At 35.1% G+C, this 22007-nt stretch overlaps 1 protein-coding gene across 3 annotated transcripts in view; it reads right to left on the bottom strand.

Annotated features, from left to right (window-relative positions):
- Positions 1-5169: 5169 nt before the first annotated feature.
- prex2 (phosphatidylinositol-3,4,5-trisphosphate-dependent Rac exchange factor 2) overlaps positions 5170-22007 on the bottom strand; it is a 150283-nt gene continuing 133445 nt past the window's right edge. For all 3 annotated transcript variants that reach the window (XM_067378256.1, XM_067378257.1, XM_067378258.1), the window contains 3 exons: positions 16124-16226; positions 10208-10275; positions 5170-5614 (listed from right to left, as the gene is read on the bottom strand). In XM_067378256.1, coding sequence (XP_067234357.1) covers positions 5569-5614; positions 10208-10275; positions 16124-16226 — 217 coding nt within the window. In that variant the 3' untranslated portion in view covers positions 5170-5568. The remainder of the gene's footprint in view (positions 5615-10207; positions 10276-16123; positions 16227-22007) is intronic.

The raw sequence follows: 22007 nt of genomic DNA, 5'->3' as shown, positions 1-22007 counted from the left end.
GTGCAGCGCAAAAGAAAACCGGTATCGTGAGCGCACGCTTGACTGAAACCCAGAATAAAATGAGCGTTGCAAATGATTTAGTAGGTTTGAGCATGAAAAATATGTGGCAAAGATAAAATAGGATTACAGCTGTCATTGATTTTTGTAATTGATTATATTTTTATTTTTGCACTACTTTATTTTATTTTGCAATTTATTATTTTTGTTTGCAAAACTTATTTTTTTTCCACTCAATATTTTATTTTCCTTTGCAATTCTTTATTTTTGTTTGCAAAACATTTTTTTATAGCTCAATTCTTTTTTGTGTTTTACAAAACTTTATTTTTGTGCAAAACTTTAAGGCATTAATTTGACTCCATAGCCTAATCTTGTATAAATGAATCCACACTTACAATGTATTATATTGCTTACCTGTTCACGTTTCAGGAGTATGGTTAAGCCTAACATTTCATTCTACAATGGGATCATATATGATGCTATAAAGTTCATTATTTTATTTATTGGTGTATAAATAATTCCCAGTCTGCCTGAAACGCGCTGATTTCTACAAAGCCCCGCCTTCTGAAAAGCCCAGAGTGATCTGATTGGCCAAATACCTCCAGTGTGTGTCGGAAATGTAACACCCCTTACCAATCGCAAGGAACATTAAAGGGTTAGTTCACCTAAAATAGAAAATTCCATCATCATTTACTCACCCTCATGACCCGTAAGGCTTTCGTTCATCTTCGGAACACAAATGAAGGAAGCCATTTTTAATGAAATCTGAGGGATTTCTGTCCCTCCATTGACAGCTACGCAACTAGCACTTTGACGTTTCAAAAACTTCACAAAATGATCATATAACTAATCCAGGGGTAGGCAAGTTCGGTCCTAGAGAGCCGCTGTCCTGCTGAGTTTAGCTCCAACCCTAATCAAACACACCTGAACAAGCTAATCAAGCTCTTCAGGATTACTAAGGCTATAGGCAGCTGAAGGTTTTTTTTCAGGGTTGGAGCTAAACTCTGCAGGACAGTGGCTCTCTAGGACCGAACTTGCCTACCCCTGAACTAATCCATATGAATTGAGTGGTTTAGTCCAAATTTTCTGAAGAGACATGATCGCTTTATACGCTGAACAGATTTACTTTAGGCTTTCATCAACAAAAGGTTTGTTCTCCCGCAATAAGCAAGTTCGGTTGAGCTTCTGTTTATGTTTGTTGATCATAGTTTTTATGTAAATAAAAGCCTAAATTCAATCTGTTCATCATATAAAGTGATCATGTCTCTCCAGAAAATTTGGACTAAACCACTCATATGGATTAGTTTTCTGATAGCTTTATATGAAATTTTTGAAGTGTTAAAGTAGTAGTAGTGTAGCTGTCAATGGAGGGACAGAAATTGCTCAGATTTCATTAAAAATATCTTCATTTGTGTTCAGAAGATGAACGAAAGTCTTATAGGTGTGGAACGACATGAGCGTGAGTAAATTGTAATTTTCATTTTGGAGAGAACTATCCCTTTAACACCTATCTAAACAGGACGTAAGCGGTGCGACGCGTCAAAAGACAGTAGAACCCATTATAATCCGTGATATTGTCTACACTTGATGCAGCGTGACAAATTCCTGACAGTGAACAGATTCCCTGTTCTATTTCTGACATAGTTCAAGTGCTTTGTAATGGTCGGCTTGTTGCGTTCACTGTAGACAGCTTTTAGCTGTTGCGGTGCAGCGTGGCGATGTGATAAAAGTCGTGTCTGTTGTAGATGGTGCAAGAACATTAAAGGTGCCATCGAACGTTTTTTTACAAGATGTAATATAAGTCTAAGGTGTCTCCTGAATGTGTCTGTGAAGTTTCAGATCAAAATACCCCATAGATTTTTTTTAAATGAATTTTTTTAACTGCCTATTTTGGGGCATCATTAACTATGCACTGATTCAGGGGCTGCTGGCCCTTTAAATCTCATGCTCCCTGCCCAACGAGCTCACGACTCTATAATACAGTGCCTTTACAAAGTTCACACAGCTAATATAACCCTCAAATGGATCTTTACAAGATGTTCGTCATGTATGCTGCATGCATGCTTTGGGTCATGTGAGTATAGTATTTATTTGGGTGTTTATATTTGATTCTGAACGAGTTTGATAGTACTCCATCGCTAAAGCTAACATTACACACTGTTGGAGAGATTTATAAAGAATGAAGTTGTGTTTATGAATTATTCAGACTGCAAGTGTTTAAAAATGTCTCTGTGAATACAGTAAGAAACGATGGTAACTTTAACCACATTTAACAGTACATTAGCAACATGCTAACAAAACATTTAGAAAGACAATTTACAAATATTACTAAAAATATCATGTTATCATGAATCATGTCAGTTATTATTGCTCCATCTGCCATTTTTCGCTGTTGTTCTTGCTTAGCTAGTCTGATGATTCAGCTGTGCACAGATCCACACGTTAATACTGGCTGCCCTTGTCTAATGCCTTTCATAATGTTGGGAACATGGGCTGGCATATGCAAATATTGGGGCGTACACCCCGACTGTTATGTAAGTCGGTGTTATGTTGAGATTCGCCTGTTCTTCAGAGGTCTTTTAAACAAATGAGATTCATATAAGAAGGAGGAAACAATGGAGTTTGAGACTCACTGTATGTCTTTTCCATGTACTGAACTCTTGTTATTCAACTATGCCAAGGTAAATTCAATTTTTGAATCTAGGGCACCTTTAACAAACATCATATGACCCCTTTAACTTTAGAACTTTTGTGTAGCTCATGTTCACATGGAAAAGCAGCGTAGCTGACTGCAAAAACGCGTTCTGTCTTGAATAATAGTTCCGGAGCTGGCTTCTGATTGGTCAATAGAGCATACAGAACATGAACATGCGTTCACCTCATCGCTGCATAGTTCCCATTAACGTTATGTCAGGTACGATATCTTTCTAGCAAGAGGCTTTTGATTTGCTTAATAAAATAAAATTTCATTATAATGTAATTATAATTGTGATCAGTTATGTCTTTTCATAATGGTTTTAATTTATAATTTATTTTGGCCTTTTTTGAAAGTGTTCTGCACTGGCACTTATATGCACTGACAAGATGTTAGGGATCAGAAAAAAAATATGAAATAATATTAGTAAATAATTTTTAAAGAAGTTGTAATATAAACATAGGTATCTACTAAGTCCATTATTGTCACTATTTAAGTTATTACAGAACATCTGGAAACTATTTACTCCATTAAAACTGCAAGTGACAGTGTGCCTGGGGAAATTATGACAGGTAAACAATGTTTGTCAAAGACAGTTGCCTACATGCAGAGGCCATTAGTGAGATTCCTGAAGACTTTAACTGGTCTGATACCAGCTGCACATTTGATGGATGATAGCACAGCACAATAAAGCAGCTGGGAGTTTGTGTGCACTCAGCACATGCATAGTGTCAAATGCAGACTAAATACATTCACTAGAGAGAGCAAAAGTTTAAATCAAAATCTCTGTTAAAGTCTTTTGCATAAATATTTACAGTCACAGTTCCACCATGTAAAAGAATAAGGCTGTGCCCCCAGATAACAGCTCACGAGTCCCGCCTTTTCTTCCGCTTTTAAAATCATCTGAACGTGTTAACTGGCAAGACAAAACACGTCCAAATGATAAACTTTGACTCTACGATGGTTAAATTTAGCACTTAATCCACGAATCACATGTGTGCCGAACACCTAATATTTAAAGAACACACTTATCATCATGATTGCTATCTTACCAGAGATAGAGAAAAATCCTACTCCAAGTAAGTAAATATGTCCCTGTGAACCGGGTCTCAAAAATGTTGGTACTCAAAAGTGCTTCCCTCCATGTTTTCCGGTGCGCATCGTTTATTTTTGACCATGCATGCACACCTGCGTAACACTTATGTGCACCCCATATATATATAAGAAATATGATTGCATTTTCTTTTAAACGTTTTTATTTGAAATGAATTACAATTTGACATTACAATTTATTGGGGAATCATTACAATGGGGAAATCAACCTGTTTTAAGGTTAAAAATAAAATACATGTATTTGGAAAATCTCAAAATGGGTTAGTTTTATGACAAAATAAATAACTTTTTTTTTTTTAACTAAAAACATTTTTACAGTAATATCTTCACATGAATTTATGTTCCCTTCTGGCTGCTTTTATCAAGAGTATGTATAATTCAAAGATGCATTGTATAACATAAAAATATCTTCCGTTTCTCAAAATGGAACTTATAGAGTTAATAAACAATTCCTGTTTAGAGCGTTTTCTCAATATTGCATAGACTGATTAATTTGTTATTTTAAGCAACACTAATATAACATGTAACACAATAACTCCTGAGTGCTGAATATTTTAATTGTGGCGAGACAAAATCATTTATATACCTATGTAAGTGTGACAAGTATATAAACCTATATAACACTGATGACCATGTCGTATGAACTTTCCAGTACTGTATCTAGATCACTCTAGATTCACTGAGACTGCAACATGTAGCTTAATGAACTATGGTGTTAATATACTCTAAACAACCTTCAAGAGTTGAAACCTAATCATGTGAAAGCTAAACCTATACATATGTCGAAGATGTATATGAGAATAGATGAAATAAAAAAATGCACATACAGTTACAATGAGGCTTTTGGATGCTATGCCCAAAAAGGAACTATAAACAACAGTTACGCCTTAAAGGGTTAGTTCACCCAAAAATGAAAATTATGTCATTAATGACTCCCCCTCATGTCGTTCCAAACCCGTAAGACCTTCGTTAATCTTCAGAACACAGTTTAAGATATTTTAGATTTAGTCCGAGAGCTTTCTGTCCCTCCATTGAAAATGTTTGTACTGCGGAGTCGTGAACCCGGATTGACAACAGACCCGGAAGAGAATACAATGCTGAATAAAGTCGTAGTTTTTGTTATTTTTGGACCAAAATGTATTTTCGATGCTTCAAAAAATTCTAACTAACCCACTGATGTCACATGGACTACATTGATGATGTTTTTATTACCTTTCTGGACATTGACAGTCTACCGTACATACATTTTCAATGGAGGGACAGAAAGCTCTCGGACTAAATCTAAAATATCTTAAACTGTGTTCCAAAGATGAATAAAGGTCTTACGGGTTTGGAACGACATGAGGGTGAGTCATTATTGACATAATTTTCATTTTTGGGTGAACTAACCCTTTAACACACAAGACTAAAGCACTGTGCAAATTCTTTTACATAAGGAAAAAAGTGATTTGAAACAGACATTGTGATTGACACTCTATTGATGTGAATGACTTGACAGCAGCTGCGAGATCAGACATCCTGTTTGTTTGATCTTCGGTCTAGAATGAGATGTGGTGTAGCAAAGCAAGAAATAAAAAAAATGGTGCCTTTAAAAAGCTATAACAAAAGTCAATAGATATTACGATGTGAACCCTTGAGAGGTGACAGATGCCTTTGAGCAGGAGAGAGGCTGGACGTCCAGACAGTCTCTTTACTTGGACAGTGTATGTTTGTGTCATCTGGAGTTGAACCAGGGCTGGTCCAGATTTGTTGAAGACACTGGTTTAGGGGTCGCCATCAGGAGGTGGAGGCTGACACAGTTTGTACAATCTGTAAATAGAATTTAAAAATATATTAAAATCATATATTAAATGTGTGTGTGTTTCAGGTATTCCCTATGCTATGGGGACAAAATGTCCCTAAAACGATGGCAATACCAGAAATGTTTGACCTTGTGGGGACATTTTTTGGTCCACATGAGGAAAACAGCTTATAAATCAAACTAGGTGATGTTTTTTGAAAGTTTAAAAATGCAGAAAGTTTTCTGTGATGGGTAGATTTGAGGTTAGGGGATAGAATATACACTAATCAGGCATAACATTATGAGCACTGACAGGTGAAGTCAATAACACTGATTATCTCTTCATCATGGCACCTGTTAGTGGGTGGGATATATTAGGCAGCAAGTGAACATTTTGTCCTTAAAGTTGATGTGTTAGAAGCAGGAAAAATGGGCAAGCATAAGGATTTGAGTGAGGTTGACAGGGGCCAAAATGTGATGGCTAGATGACGGTCAGAGCATCTCTAAAACTGAAGCTCTTGTGGGGTGTTCCTGGTCTGCAGTGGTCAGTATATATATATGTAGAAAACAGTTATGCTGAATAATATTTTCATAAAAACAATAACTGTGTTTCCATTACCCTTCAAATTGCGCAAATTGAAATTGCAAATTGAAAATACACCCAATGGGGAAAAAAATGTGCAAAAAAACACCAATGTATCGCCAAAAAGTTTTTACGCTCGCATGAGGTGGTTTTTCAGGGAATTTGAAAAATGAATATTTCGCAAAATTGCAATGGAAACAATTTTTTCGCATTTACAGGTCACCTAGTGTACGTAAAAGCCGATCATTCTTTAAAGATGGCATGGTATGTTTGGACAGAAGATGAGACAGAGCTCTTTATTAAACTCATAAAAGACAAAATAATTACGGGAATACTGGATTCTAAACAAAAAAGAAATGCCACAATTTATCAAGACCTAAAAGCAGAAATGAGGGAGAAACACCCAGAAACATCTCATATGTGGCCGCTTCCATTTATAAGGGGCTATAAGGGGCCATTAATGCTTGGATAACATGCCTACGTTTATGTCTATTAAAATAATGGCTAGTGTAGTGACTGCGATATACCTAAACCTACTTTACTAACATCCGTTGCCATGATTTTTGGAGTGACTTATCGTGAGAGGAAAAAAATATGTTTTAGTCGCATGACAGCAGTTAATGGAAATGCCATCATTTCGCAATAGTTTTTTTTATCAGCATTTAGAAAATATTTGCACAAATCTATAACAGAAACCTGGCTAATTGATAATTTTTTTTTTTCAGGATACTTTGATGAATAAAGTTCAAAAGAAAAGCATTTATTTGAAAAAAAAAATCTATTATCAATGTTTTTTTTAATCAATTTAATGCATCCTCATTGAATAAAAGTATTAATTTCTGAAAAAACGAAGTGTAATTTCTTTGCTCCACATGGCAGCAATGTTCTATTTGGCTATGATTATGTCACGTTTCATTTTCTCATACAGTGTGAACAGAATGTCACGTTGTGCCTAGTTAAGACATGATGTAATGCTATATTTGTCTTTTATTTTATTATCCTCTGTTTAAAAAGCAACTTGCTAGTGTAAATGATGTAAAACAGTCAGCGCATACACTTAGATTTGTGGAATAAACAAGCTAATAACTTTCCTTCTGAGCTGTAGTGAATTCCAAAAAGGTAATATGTAAATTCTTGAATTAAGGCAGCATTTGTTATATGCCAAATAAACCATAAGCTACGCAGCAATGATCACATGCAGTACGCCATGAAAAGCAATGAGTCATTGTCTTGAGGGTCACGCTACAGTACATCTCCCTATGGACCTCAAGTGACTGTGACAGATTAGAGTTTACACTGGAGTTTTCAACCTGCTGAGAGAAAATGAGTAAGTCTGCTTTTTAATGTGCTTCATTCTATTTTCCTGCAGGAAATATAGTTTGGCTCCCATGCATGTTCTCTCTCTTTCATACGCACACACATCTGCGGTATTGTGATGGCTGTTCTAATAGAGAATGTGCACTTTATATTGAAGAATGTTTTGTGAATTTAATACCCAGCAGGTTTCTGTTCAATTTCATTGTATACAGATGAAAACAACATAATGCACACATTTGCAAGAATGCTGTCTTTTGTTTCATATGGCTATACTGCAGGGGTTTATTTGAAGAATAAATGCCGAACTGTTCCTGAGTTTCTGTCTCCATTAAAACAGTGGGCCACTTATTACTAGATTTGCATTTTCAGAAAGAAATACCAGCCCTTGCAAAGCGGCAAATAATAGTGTTATATAGTAGCTGTGGGTAAGCTATACACTGAAAGAAAAAGTAAAAATGATCTAAATGAACTATTTTTATTCTAAAATATTATTTAATATTGTTGAATCAACCTCAATACATTAATTTATACCAAAAAATTTTATGGGTTAAATCAGGTAAAAAACATTCTTTAAAGGTGCCCAAGAACGTTCTTTCACAAGATGTAATATAAGTCTAAGGTGTCTCCTGAATGTGTCTGTGAAGTTTCAGCTCAAAATACCCCATAGATTTTTTTTTTAATTATTCTTTTTAACTGCCTATTTTGGGGCACCATTAACAATGCACTGATTTACACTCGGCGCCGCCCCTTTAAGACATGTGCTTCCTGCCACACAAGCTCTCGACTATATTACAGTGCATTTACAAAGTTCACACAGCTAATATAACCTTCAAATGGAACTTTACAAGATGTTCGTCATGCATGCTTCGAATTATGTGAGTATTTATTTGGATGTTAAAAGTTTTATTCTGAGTGAATTTGAGGCTGTTCTCCATGGCTAACGGCTAATGCTACACTGTTGGAGAGATTTATGAAGAATGAAGTTGTGTTTATACATTATACAGACTGCAAGTGTTTAAAATAGCGATGGCTCTTGTCTACGTGAATACAGTAAGAAACGATGGTAACTTTAACCACATTTAACAGTACATTAGCAACATGCTAACGAAACTTTTAGAAAGACAATTTACAAATATTAGTAAAAATATCATGCTATCATGGATTATGTCAGTTATTATTGCTCCATCTGCCATTTTTCGCTGTTGTTCTTGCTTACCTAGTCTGATGATTCGGCTGTGTGCAGCTCCAGACGTTAACTGGCTGCCCTTGTCTAATGCCTTTCATAATGTTGGGAACATGGGCTGGCATTATGCAAATATTGGGGGCGTACATATTAATGATCTCGACTGTTACGTAACAGTCGGTGTTATGTTGAGATTCGCCTGTTCTTCGGAGTTCGTTTAAACAAATGAGATTTATATAAGAAGGAGAAAACAATGGAGTTTGAGACTCACTGTATGTCATTTCCATGTACTGAACTCTTGTTATTCAACTATGCCAAGATAAATTCAATTTTTGAATCTAGGGCACCTTTAAGGTAACAATTGCAGGTAACCACTTTTTCCAGTGTAGGTTTTAGGCATTTTCAGAATTCAGTTTGCAAACAGATGCAACAAAGAAGCCCAATCACAATTCATTATGCAAATATTACAATGATGAAATTGTATTTTAAATGCTTAACATTCAGTCATGAAGTCAGGGAGATTTTCAAACCTTACATTTAACCTTAAACTTACATTTTAAAAGTAAACCTAAAAACAGCCCACCTAAAGCTAAAATTACTTACAAAAACAAGTTTGCACATTGAAGAGCTTTAAAGGGATAGGTCAGTGTTTCTTGGGAATATCCCGGACGAGCCCCCAGTTGTTAGATTAAAATCTCAATCTCAGGTAGAATATTTGTAGTCTCAGTCATCAGTTGGAAATTCTTTCATCATTTACTCACCCACATTTGTTCTAAACACTTAAAGCCCGGGACACAAAAAGCATTTGGGCAATGTCGGGCCGTTTTTGAGCGTCGGTTGGCTTAGTTTTTGGCTCTAGTCAGACCGTCGAGAGAGAGCTTTGATTGGCTGTTCAGTGCACGAGAATAAAAGTCATTTTACCTGAGCATTCGAATGTGTGAATATTTTCATAATAACATGAGCCGACTGGAATGAAGAAAGTTCTCAGCATGATTGATATTTAAAATGGTAAGCAAACACTGCTTTGTTTACGGTTTGTGTATCTGCAGTCTTAATTTTGTTTCCATTTTTGAATGACGAAAACAGACTACTGATACCTGCTGATATTGACAGTAATTTCCTTGCACGCAGGCACAGAATACACATGCTAGTTGACAGTCGCCAGTAGTCCTTTTGGTGTGTTCAAGCGCAGCTTATTGGCCGAGACGCATCTGACGAGAGGCGACAGTCAGTCTTTGATGTTGGTTTGGTGTGTCCCAGGCTTTAGAGGTTTACAGCAAACCCCTCATCAGAATGTTTGAGGCAGATCAGTATAGTGCTCTAATAATTCTGGAGGCCTAAACAATTTTCTGAAATGTGTAAATCTTTGAACCGTGGCATTTAGGTCTAAAATTATTTCATGCACATTTTGTGAAAGGTTAGTGAAAACCACAGTGTGAATGTGAGGGGACTGGAAAGATGTGTGTTTGTGTGTGTGTGTGTGTGTGTGTGTGTGTGTATAGTCACTGAGGAAAGTGGTGTGAGGGCCGCTCTGGTTACCTTGGCACTGTTGACGGAGTGCGGTCTCTCACTCCCAGGTTCTTGGCTGAGTTCTGCACTCTTGCTCCCTAAAAAAGAGCCATAATTATAAATGACTTGCAGGCCTGCCAGAACAGTTATTCTTTAAATAAGCATGAACATATTCTGTGTCCATTCGGTCAAAGGTGAAAAGTGGCATCATTCACAAAAGCTGTGTTGTTGTGTTGTTATGGAAGTAATATGAAATATCATGGAGGACAAAAAAAAAAGGGGGGGGGGGGAAATGGATGGAGTACAAATATAAAATCTGAAATTATATATTTTAGTTGAATTAATTACATGACAAACCAAATAATGAATCTAAGATTAATTAACCTAAGATTAATTGTTCTTTGATGAGGTAAGTTTGCAAATGTTTTGCATTTACTTGGTATTTCAAGCATGAATTGCTCTGATGGTACAAAAACTCCTCACAACTTAATTCATGAACCGGTCAGGAGACTTGATTAATTGCATTAATCTTTCCATCATGGCACAAAATTAATGTAATAAATGAAATAACTGAATAAATTAACATAAATTAACGTTAAACATAAATATACTATATAAAAGTTATACTATGTTGTGCTATGATATAAAATGTATATTATAAAATATATATCAGCACTTATTCAGATATATTATATAACAAATGTATGTATATTTAACAACACATTGTATCAAATATATACCAATGTTGTTTTAGAATAATTGAGATACTATTAAAAAAAAAAATTAATAGTTTGAATATTTTTAAAAATATGTCTATATAGTTTTTATTAATTTTCATTTTGAGTTATTTTAGTACAAGTTAACCTAAATTGGCAACTAGGCAAAATAAATTTAACAGGTGTTTTTTCATATTTTATTTGTTAACATAACGAAAATGTTTTTTTAGTTTTAGTTTCAGTAAAATATAATAACCATGATATATTTATATTTATATATTTACAACCCGAATTCCGGAAAATTCCAATATTTTATTAACAATAGAACATAGATAACATAATAAATGTTCAAACTGAGAAATTTTACACTTTTATCCACTAAATGAGCTCATTTCAAATTTGATGCCTGCTACAGGTCTCAAAAAAGTTGGCACGGGGGCAACAAATGGCTGAAAAAGCAAGACATTTTGAAAAGATTCAGCTGGGAGAACATCTAGCAACTAATTAAGTTAACTGACATCAGGTCTGTAAAGGGATCTATCTAGCTATAAAAGGGATGTCTTAGAGAGGCAGAGTCTCTTAGAAGTAAAGATGGGCAGAGGCTCTCCAAACTGCATAAAAAGTCAAGGGCCTTCAGACGATACTGCATCACTCATCGGCATGATTGTGTCAATGACATTACTAAATGGGCCCAGGAATACTTCCAAAAACCACTGTTGGTAAAAACAATCCACCGTGCCATCTGCAGATGCCAACTAAAACTCTATCATGCAAAAAGGAAGCCATATGTGAACATGGTCCAGAAGCACCATCATGTCCTCTGGGCCAAGGCTTATTTAAAATGGACTGTTTCAAAGTGTAAAAGTGTTCTATGGTCAGACGAGTCCAAATTTGACATTCTTGTTGGAAATCATGGACACCGTGTCCTCCAGGCTAAAGAGGAGGGAGACCTTCCAGCATGTTATCAGCGTTCAGTTCAGGACCAAATTCCAACACCAAAACTTCAGAAGCTCATTACCTCGATGCCCAGACATCTTCAAACTGTTTTGAAAAGAAGAGGAGATGCTACACCATGGTAAACATGCCCTCATCCCAACTATTTTGAGACCTGTAGCAGGCATCAAATTTGAAATGAGCTCATTTTGTGCATACAGTAAAACTGTAAAATTTCTCCATTTAAACATCTGCTGTTATCTATGTTCTATTGTAAATAAAATATTGGCTCATGTGATTTGAAAGTCTTTTAGATTTCATTTTATTCAAAACTCCCAACTTTTCCGGAATTTGAGTTGTAGTAATATGTATAATATTTAATATAATATGTGAAATCAAATATATACCCAACACCAAACATCTTTTGAAATAAAATCATCCAATTTCTTTTCTATTTCTGCACCAAGGAAAAATGACTTTTTAAAATAAATACACACCGGTTGGCACTTCTATTTTTAAATAATTTATATAATCATTTCCTATTCTGCACAGATTTGTTCTTTTCCTTTTCAGCCTGTTCTGCCTTCCTTCATAGACACAGTGGCTCATATTTCATAGGAAAAAAGCACAGGTATAAGGTCCTGCCAGCCAGCTGAACCTGTAACTTACAAGCCGCATCTTCCATCACAGTTCACCAATGCTGGCCTTGTCAGATGTGTTAGATGGACTTGTCTGTGATCGTAAATTACAATTTAAAACATTCATACTCCAACATCCTGTCCCACGCTAAATGAATCAAAGGCCTGTTTAACAGACAGCATTTTTACGCTGAGCAGAATTCTATCATGTCAAAATGAAAAATGGCCACCTGCGCCCTGACGTAGGAATGAAAACGTGTATCTTGCACATTTTACAAACATTAGCCATTTCCGCAAATAGCTCTGCAGGTCGGTTTGACGTGAGGCGTCTCGGCAGGTGCGTCTGGATCAGCAGCGGGGGACGTTAGTGCCGCATAAACACTGCTGGAGGAAGTCTGTAGTGAGTGCAGCGCTTCAGTGTACAGGTACTCTGTCTCTCTGATGACTGCTGGCCGGTGAGTGCATCAGGCATGGGCGGCACCATGGTCAGTCCCTTATCATGTCATGATAACATCAGCAATTACACCACCAGAGTCACGCCATTCGCCTACTGCTTTCCTGGGACTTTAAAAGATATGGCTGGACGTAGAGAAGGACTGAGATATGAGAGGGCAAGAACACAAAGATCCGTTGTCTGCAGACACGGAGAAGATTATCCTACCTCTTGATAACCTTTTTTCAACAATTGCTTGTCTAAAAATATGGTTAACTCAATTTAACAGTTAAGCAATTTGGTGCTTATACACAGAAACTACATAATGGAGCAATTCGTCAGTGTCCCTTTTCCTTCTTCAATGAGTTCCAGGCATTATGATGGATGAGTCTCTTTTAAGTCTCACTGTGAGGTACGAATCACGGTGAATAATAATAAATAGCCAGCCAGCCAGGGGGAGCTCTGACGATGGTCATTCATATTGATATTCATAAAGTAATTTCGGTGCAGGTAAGGACTCATCACCCACAGGCGGTCCAGAATATAACATAATATACATGCATTATAAGTTCAGCAGATTTAAAATAAGACATAATGCTGAAATGCAAATATATATCATAAAAAAGTATGGCTATAGCCTAAAGTATTAAAGTTAAATACAATGTTAAATACATTTTAATGACCTGACCTATGAATGACTATTTCTTAATGCAGTGGTTTTTATTGGGTTCTTGTTTTATATTTTACATGGAAAATCATATGGAGACCCAAAATCATGATCAAATTAAACAAAAAGGTTCTTAAAACTAAACATTAAAATTTATTAAAACGACCATGAATTGTAGGTTTACATATAATGCAAAATTATTTAAATAATTATTCAACTATTAATTTTCCTTATTTTATTTATAATTATTATTTTACATACATTTATTTATATATGCATCAATTTATTATTAATCATTTGAGATTAGTTGCAGTTTTACTTATTAAAAATTAATTTAAATACATAAATAAAAATTGCTTTAATTATTTTATTATTACTTTTATTATTAATAAATAATGTAAATAGCAGAAGTGGAATATATATATATATATATATATATATATATATATATGTATATATAATTGATGCATTTATAAATTATTGATTGATATAATCAATGTGTCAATGATAAATGTGTCAATTTATATAATAATTTATTTATTATTTTATTTATTTGATTTTTTTTAATTAATTTTAATACTACTTTCATTATTAAATAATGATTAAATGCTTAGCAGAAGTGTAACACATGGAACAATAATTTATTAATCAAATTATTATTAATAAATCACACGTAAATACAATTTTATCAAAACAACCATGAATTGTATAGGCTTACATATAATGCAAAATTATTTAAATGATAATTATTGAACTATTTGTTTTCATTTCATTTATAATTATTATTTTACATACATTTATTTATCTATCAATAATTGATATATGCATCACATTATTACGAATAATTTTAGATTATTTGCAATTTTACTTATTAAGATATATATATAAATAATGTGCATTAATTTATTATTAATAATCCACACATAAATAAAAATTATTTTATTTTAGTAATTTTATTATTTTTACTACTATTACAAATTGTAACACACACTGGCTGACCCAACAGTTGAGGAACACTGCTCTAATGTACTCTTCAGAAAGTTATCTCCCTCAATGTGACTGAGTAACTGTCAAGGGCTCTCTGGTCTTTACCTCTCATGACTCAGTGCCACCTTGAAGTTTCATTCCTTCTGAGCTGACACAGCAACAGTCCTAGCCTTCTATTATACAAGTCTCACATTGCTTAATGATATAAAAAGAGCAGACCCTGTCAGTTTCATCCATAACCTCATGAAGGACGCTTCAAGGCTAGTCTGAAAATGGGTAGAAAAAGACTAACAATCTTCCACTTTCTAAATGAAAGGTAGAGAGACTTCATTTCATGAGCGTATATCCTCCTGCTTCCAGACTAGCTAACCGGAGGGGGGAAGAGCTTATGCTAATAGCCATGTAGAGAAACCAAAATGAGAGAAAGCAAACCAAGGCAGTTAAGCTTGTTACATTTCCCAAAATAATTAAACAGGCCTTTGATAAAAATAAATCCTCCTCGAAATGAACACGGTGGCCTACTGTTTGAATTTTTTTGCAACTGTAATTTCAAATAAATTAACTGGGTCAGTAAAATTCTGAAAACATTCGGAGCAGAAGTAGATATTAGTTCATCTTTTCTCTGCTGGAAATGGCACTTCAAAACTCAACCGTATAAATTAATTTCCCAGTAGAAACTTTAATTGAGAAACATTGGGTTTATAGTCATTTAGATGGTTTATGGTTGTAAGTCAAAATTTGATATAAACTGCAAACTTGTCCCTCAAATTTGATTGGTTGTTGGTTGGTTGATGGTTTGATTGGTTGTTGGTTTGATTGTTTGATCCAGGATCATGTTGTACTTGGTGAAATCACGTTCATCATTTTTGTAAAAATGAATACTTTTATCCAGCAAGGGCGCATTAAATTGATCAAAGTGACAGTAAAGACTTTTATAATGTTAAAAAGATTTATATTCAAAATAAATGCTGTTCTTTTAAACTTTCTATTCATCAAAGAAATATTACTTGATCAGCAAATCAAATTAGAATGATTTCTGAAGGATCATGTGACACTGAAGACTGGAGTAATGATACTGAAAAATACATTAAAGTACATTTTTAAATACATTATAGGGGTCATGACATTGATTTTTTATTATCTTAAACCCCCCCCTGTAGTCAATACTTTTATCCCTTAAAACTAATCTTTTATCACCAAAATTACATATTTAAACATTTTTTCCAGTGAAAAAAATTCTTCATGCCTTAAAATAGCTTGAATGTAACTCTACACCCTTCCTTAATTTAGTATACGCGGAGCTATGAATATGCTAATTAGCCCCGCCTCCACTCACTCAAGCCAGCTCAGAGATCCACTCGGTCAACTTACTGAGGTAAACTAAATGGTATCGCTTTTTTTAACTCAGCCTTAATGAGCATAAGAGACTTCTTTCAAAAACATTAAAAATCTTTTGAATGGTACTGTATTGGACACTGTTAGTGGACAAATTAAATAAACGAGAGTGTAAAAAGTGTGCTAAAAGTCCACAGGGCCAAAAGTGTTGAAGAAACACCCAATAACAGAACATACCTGCTTCCTCATGACATCAGTGGCCTGCATGATGCATCGTGGGGGCAAGCCGTGATTCCGGGCCAGAAGAATGGCCTGTTCCAGCGTGACGCTTAGTGTACAACTGCAAGACAGGAAAGAGAATACAGGTCCATATTTAGCACCATACACTCCACATTATAATGTAAACTCAGAAGTGTTTAGCAAATACATCAAGTATTTCATAAAGTATTCATATGCTGATTGCAGCAATAGAAAAAATGAGGGGGGAAACGAAAAACAGATCCCCCCCACCCCCCTCAAGTGTATTGGGGGGAAAAAAATCAGTTTTTCATTTCCCTTTATCAAAGATCACTTTCTGCCAGCCATGTTCTAATTGAATTAATTATGCTGAGATGCTTTTAATTAATAATTTAATTATAAATCAGAGAAGCTAAATAAATCCGACTAAATTCTGATTACAGCATTGAGGAGGTGGACAGATTCTGGCTCTACAGGAAAAAGCAGAGGCATTTAACAAGCTTGTGCGGCCCAGGCTGGTGTCTCATCTGTCTGTGTCAGTGCCTGGCTAACATGAAGACCTGTCAGATGTGCTGTCATTCCAGCGTGATGAAGCATGACATGCGCTTTCATTCTCTGAGAACATGTGTCTGCCACTCACGTCCCATTAACATTTGAACAGACATTGAAAGGGCAGCGTGGCCAAACAGGTGTGGGAGTCATACACTCGACTACATCGTTCTGAAATTGAACAGTCCCAAGAGACCAATAAACATCCCCCAATGTGAGCTGTAAGCATGTAGTCTCTAAAAGAGAGACAGACTGTGACCACTAGATATGAGTGGGAAAGAAGCCAATCAGGACAAAAGATCTGATAAACAAAATCACCCCAATTAACTTTATGAGCTAGTACTAGACATGTCGATGCACAGTGTCTGGGTCAATAAGACAAGACGGCACAGCCACAGTCTTTTCCATAACCATCTGATGTACAAATCTGGAAAGCACCTCCTCAAACTAATAATCTTTGGCTGGCTGACTCTATAGGAATATATAGAGTTTTTTAATTAATAACATTAACTGAAACTAAACTAAAATACAGTTTCATCTCTCCAAATCTAAAATAAAATAAAAATGACAATAAATGAATTGTAGCCTCTTGGTACAGTGCATGGCATAATATAAAACATGAACCTTTTGCAACCCACTTGCATTAATAATCGTCAAAATGCCATTAGATAGCAAAAACACTCATTATACCAGTTTATTAATTTGTACCAGTTTAGTTTAGTTGAACACATTAACTTTGACAGTCTTAAAATATGAAACGATATAATATATAATATAACTAAAATAAAAGCTAATAAAAAAATAAAAATAAACTACAAATCACTGAAAATACTAAAACTAAAATATCATAGAACATAAAATAAAAATCAATACTCAAATTGTAAAAATATAATCAAAACTCTAGCAAATTTAGCAAGTAACAATAAGCAAAACTGAATATTTTATTTAGTTTAATTTAATGCATTAACTTTGGCAGCACTAAAATACTAAAATATAATGAAACTAAGACAAAAACTTAAATATAAATAAAAAACTAAAAATGACTAAAATAACTAAATTCAAAATTACAATAAACTTGTTTAGTAGAAAGTTATATATCCATGAGTAAAGTAAATCATGCACATTATATAATAATTAATTCCCTCGTTTTACTAAATCAAACCATGTTGTAATAATTTGTTCCATTGTTTTAGTTATATCTTGCGCACGATTTACTAAAACGAGGAAACGAATTATATAGTGCGCATGATTTACTAAAACGAGGGAACGAATTATATAGTGCGCATGATTTACTAAAACGAGGGAACGAATTATATCTTGCGCACGATTTACTAAAACGAGGGAACGAATTATATCTTGCGCACGATTTACTAAAACGAGGGAACGAATTATATCTTGCGCACGATTTACTAAAACGAGGGAACGAATTATATCTTGCGCACGATTTACTAAAACGAGGGAACGAATTATATCTTGCGCACGATTTATTAAAACGAGGGAACGAATTATATCTTGCGCACAATTTACTAAAACGAGGGAACGAATTATATCTTGCGCACGATTAACTAAAACGAGGGAACAAATTATATAGTGCGCACGATTTACTTAAACGAGGGAACGAATTATATCTTGCGCACGATTTACTAAAACGAGGGAACGAATTATATAGTGCGCACGATTTACTAAAACGAGGGAACGAATTATATAGTGCGCACGATTTACTAAAACGAGGGAACGAATTATATCTTGCGCACGATTTACTAAAACGAGGGAACGAACTATATCTTGCGCACGATTTACTAAAACGAGGGAAAAAATTATATAGTGCGCACGATTTACTTAAACGAGGGAACGAATTATATCTTGCGCACGATTTACTAAAACGAGGGAACGAATTATATCTTGCGCACAATTTACTAAAACGAGGGAACGAATTATATCTTGCGCACGATTTATTAATACGAGGGAACGAATTATATCTTGCGCACAATTTACTAAAACGAGGGAACGAATTATATAGTGCGCACGATTTACTAAAACGAGGGAACGAATTATATCTTGCGCACGATTTACTAAAACGAGGGAACGAATTATATCTTGCGCACGATTTACTAAAATGAGGGAACAAATTATATTGTGCGCACAATTTACTAAAACGAGGGAACGAATTATATCTTGCGCACGATTTACTAAAATGAGGGAACAAATTATATTGTGCGCACAATTTACTAAAACGAGGGAACGAATTATATCTTGCGCACGATTTACTAAAATGAGGGAACAAATTATATTGTGCGCACAATTTACTAAAACGAGGGAACGAATTATATCTTGCGCACGATTTACTAAAATGAGGGAACAAAATATTTGGGCGCACGATTTACTAAAACGAGGGAACGAATTATATCTTGCGCACGATTTACTAAAACGAGGGAACGAATTATATCTTGCGCAAGATTTACTAAAACGAGGGAACAAATTATATCTTGCACACGATTTACTAAAACGAGGGAACGAATTATATCTTGCGCACGATTTACTAAAACGAGGGAACGAATTATATCTTGCGCACGATTTACTAAAACGAGGGAACGAATTATATCTTGCGCACGATTTACTAAAACGAGGGAACGAATTATATCTTGCGCACGATTTACTAAAACGAGGGAACGAATTATATCTTGCGCACGATTTACTAAAACGAGGGAACGAATTATATCTTGCGCACGATTTATTAAAACGAGGGAACAAATTATATCATGCTCATGATTTAGTAAAACGAGGGAATGAATTATTATATTGTGCGCACGATTTAGTAACAAATTATTATATCGTGCACATGGTTTGCTAAAAATGAGAGCACAAATTCTTAATTTGTGGCCACACTTTATATATTTTTGTCTGCATGTCATGCAGGACTCTGTACTTTTGGACTGGAAAGAAATTTTTAAGCTCTGAAATTGTCAGTGTTTTGATGCTTTATGAGGCACAGTAAGTCAATGAGCAGCATCAGACCTAATCCAAATGACCAATCTAAGGGTAAACTTTTCAGGCCCCCAAAAGCTGTTGTCATGTAAATGAACAGCCAAAACACATAAAAAGTTTTCCGTTTTTAGTTGAAAAAAAGTGTTGTGTAAACAGCCCCTAAATGATGACTTATTAGGGAGATACCAAACTGATTTTAAATTACTGAGAACATGAGGGAAGATCTGATAATAAAGCAATCATAAAAAGTCAATATCTGACACTGCTAATTTTTTTTATACCTGTGAGGAAACTATTGAGCTGTAACACAATGACTACACAGAATCCATCAAAAAGATATTTTGTTATTTAATAGCTTGTCCACTGTCAAACTGTCTATATCCATGATACATCAGCCTGACATTTCCATCTCCTTTTTGGTGATATACATGTTCACAGGCTTTTTACCGGCAGAGGTGTCAGATGTGTTATATGGCTCTCATCTGTGAATTCAATCATACAGTTCTTCTGAAGTGAGAACAGCACTGACCTTTGGCTCAAGAAAAAGGGATTCTTAGTTGATCTCCATATGCAGATAGTGAAAAGTCTAGTTATCATACTGGAATCTATGAAACTCACTGGGTGATGGATTTGTTTTCTGTGCCCTTGTAATAAGTGCATCTGAATTCGATGCTTGTTTCATTCTTTGATTGTTTTCCCTTGGCAACAAATAGGTTACTTTCTTGCAAACTGCTGACTATGTTGAAATATACCTGATGCTAAGGTGTATTTTATCCCAATTGCATTTCATAGATCGATTCTCTTGATTTATAATAGAGAGAGAAAAAACATGAAACAAAGAATTCAGTCACCAATCACCAATGTTCCTCACATCGGCCGTTGATGTTGAACATTCATAGTCATTTTAAACTTCAAGGACATGTCATGGCACAGCAAAGAGGGGTGAATCTCACTAAAGTGTAGGCTTGATTCATGTCTTTCTGTTACGCTGATAGACACACACATACTGAGAGTCAAGGGCACTGCCTGACCTCTTAACTACACCTCCATATTGATCCTTCGCAGTGTTTTACGGCTGATTGAGCCGTCTCTTCTCTTCTCAGCCGTAGCATTCCTACCGTTACTTAATTGCTTGAGGGAATGCTGCTAAACTTAAGCGTAAAGGCCCTCACACACGTCATATGTCACTTTGACCTCCACATGTCAAGCACTGAAGAAAGCATCACAGAAGAATAATTTTATGAGGGTATGAGCTTGTTAGGAAGAATGTGGGAAGAACAGGGGAAGAGAATGTAGTGAAGTATTTTAGTATTCATTTACAATTACCTTTTATTTTTAGTTTTCATTGTAAGTTAATTATATGTAAGTATATATATATATATGGCTTTTCTTTAATTAATGAAAGTCATAGTTTTAAGTTTTGTTAATGAGGAAAAAAATAACATTTCATACATACTTTTCTTTTATCAAGCATTACAAATGGCAGACTTAACTGCAGATTCAATGGATGAACCAAATTATTCATAACAGTAATTTTCAAGTTAAGAGTTCATTGAAAAATGAAAATTCTGTTCTTCTGTGAAACAAGAAGATTTGAAGAACGTCGGGGTCAAACAACATTGGACCCCATTGACTTTCATTGTATGTGTATGGATAAAAACACAAACATTTATTAAAATATCTTATAAAATATTTTCATTTTGGGGTAAACGAATCCTTAAGTTGTTTAATCCATCAGTACAAGCCCTTTAAAGTGAGACACAATTACAGAGCAGATCGGAGATGATTTGCTATCACAGCAGAAGTGGGAGTCACAGCAGGAGCTGAACACTATAGAGAATCAAAGCTGGCTTAATACTGAGCCAACTGGCCTGAGGCAAGACCTGTGTGAAGGCATTTATTGGCTCTTTATAAAATAAGCACTTTGAACTCTTCTGCTGATGAATAAAATGCGGATGAGACTCATCAAATGTGTCTGGTATTCTTATGGGAGAAAGCTTGTATGCCGCACAGTCAGCAACTTACGGCCAGCAGATGTGAATGTCTGATTTACACACTTAAATGTGACTCTGGGAATGGACAGATGGACTAGAGAGATAATAAATGGGAGAGAAAGCAGATACTGGTCTTAATAGATTAACATAATAAAAGATCAAATACACTGTAAACCCGAATAAGTTGGGCTAACTCAAAAAAATCAGTTATTCAATAATCAGTTACATCAAAGTTATGATGTTCCCAATTTTAAGTAAGCATAAAGGCCTGTTCACACCTGGACGAATATCGCGCGTGATTTTCGCCGACGTTTAACGCCTCGTGACTAAACAACGGGCGCCAATGTGAGTGTGCA

Source organism: Chanodichthys erythropterus, chromosome 23 (genome assembly GCF_024489055.1).
Source record: "Chanodichthys erythropterus isolate Z2021 chromosome 23, ASM2448905v1, whole genome shotgun sequence".
NCBI lineage: Eukaryota > Metazoa > Chordata > Actinopteri > Cypriniformes > Xenocyprididae > Chanodichthys > Chanodichthys erythropterus.
This window is presented reverse-complemented; position numbering and strand designations above follow the sequence as displayed.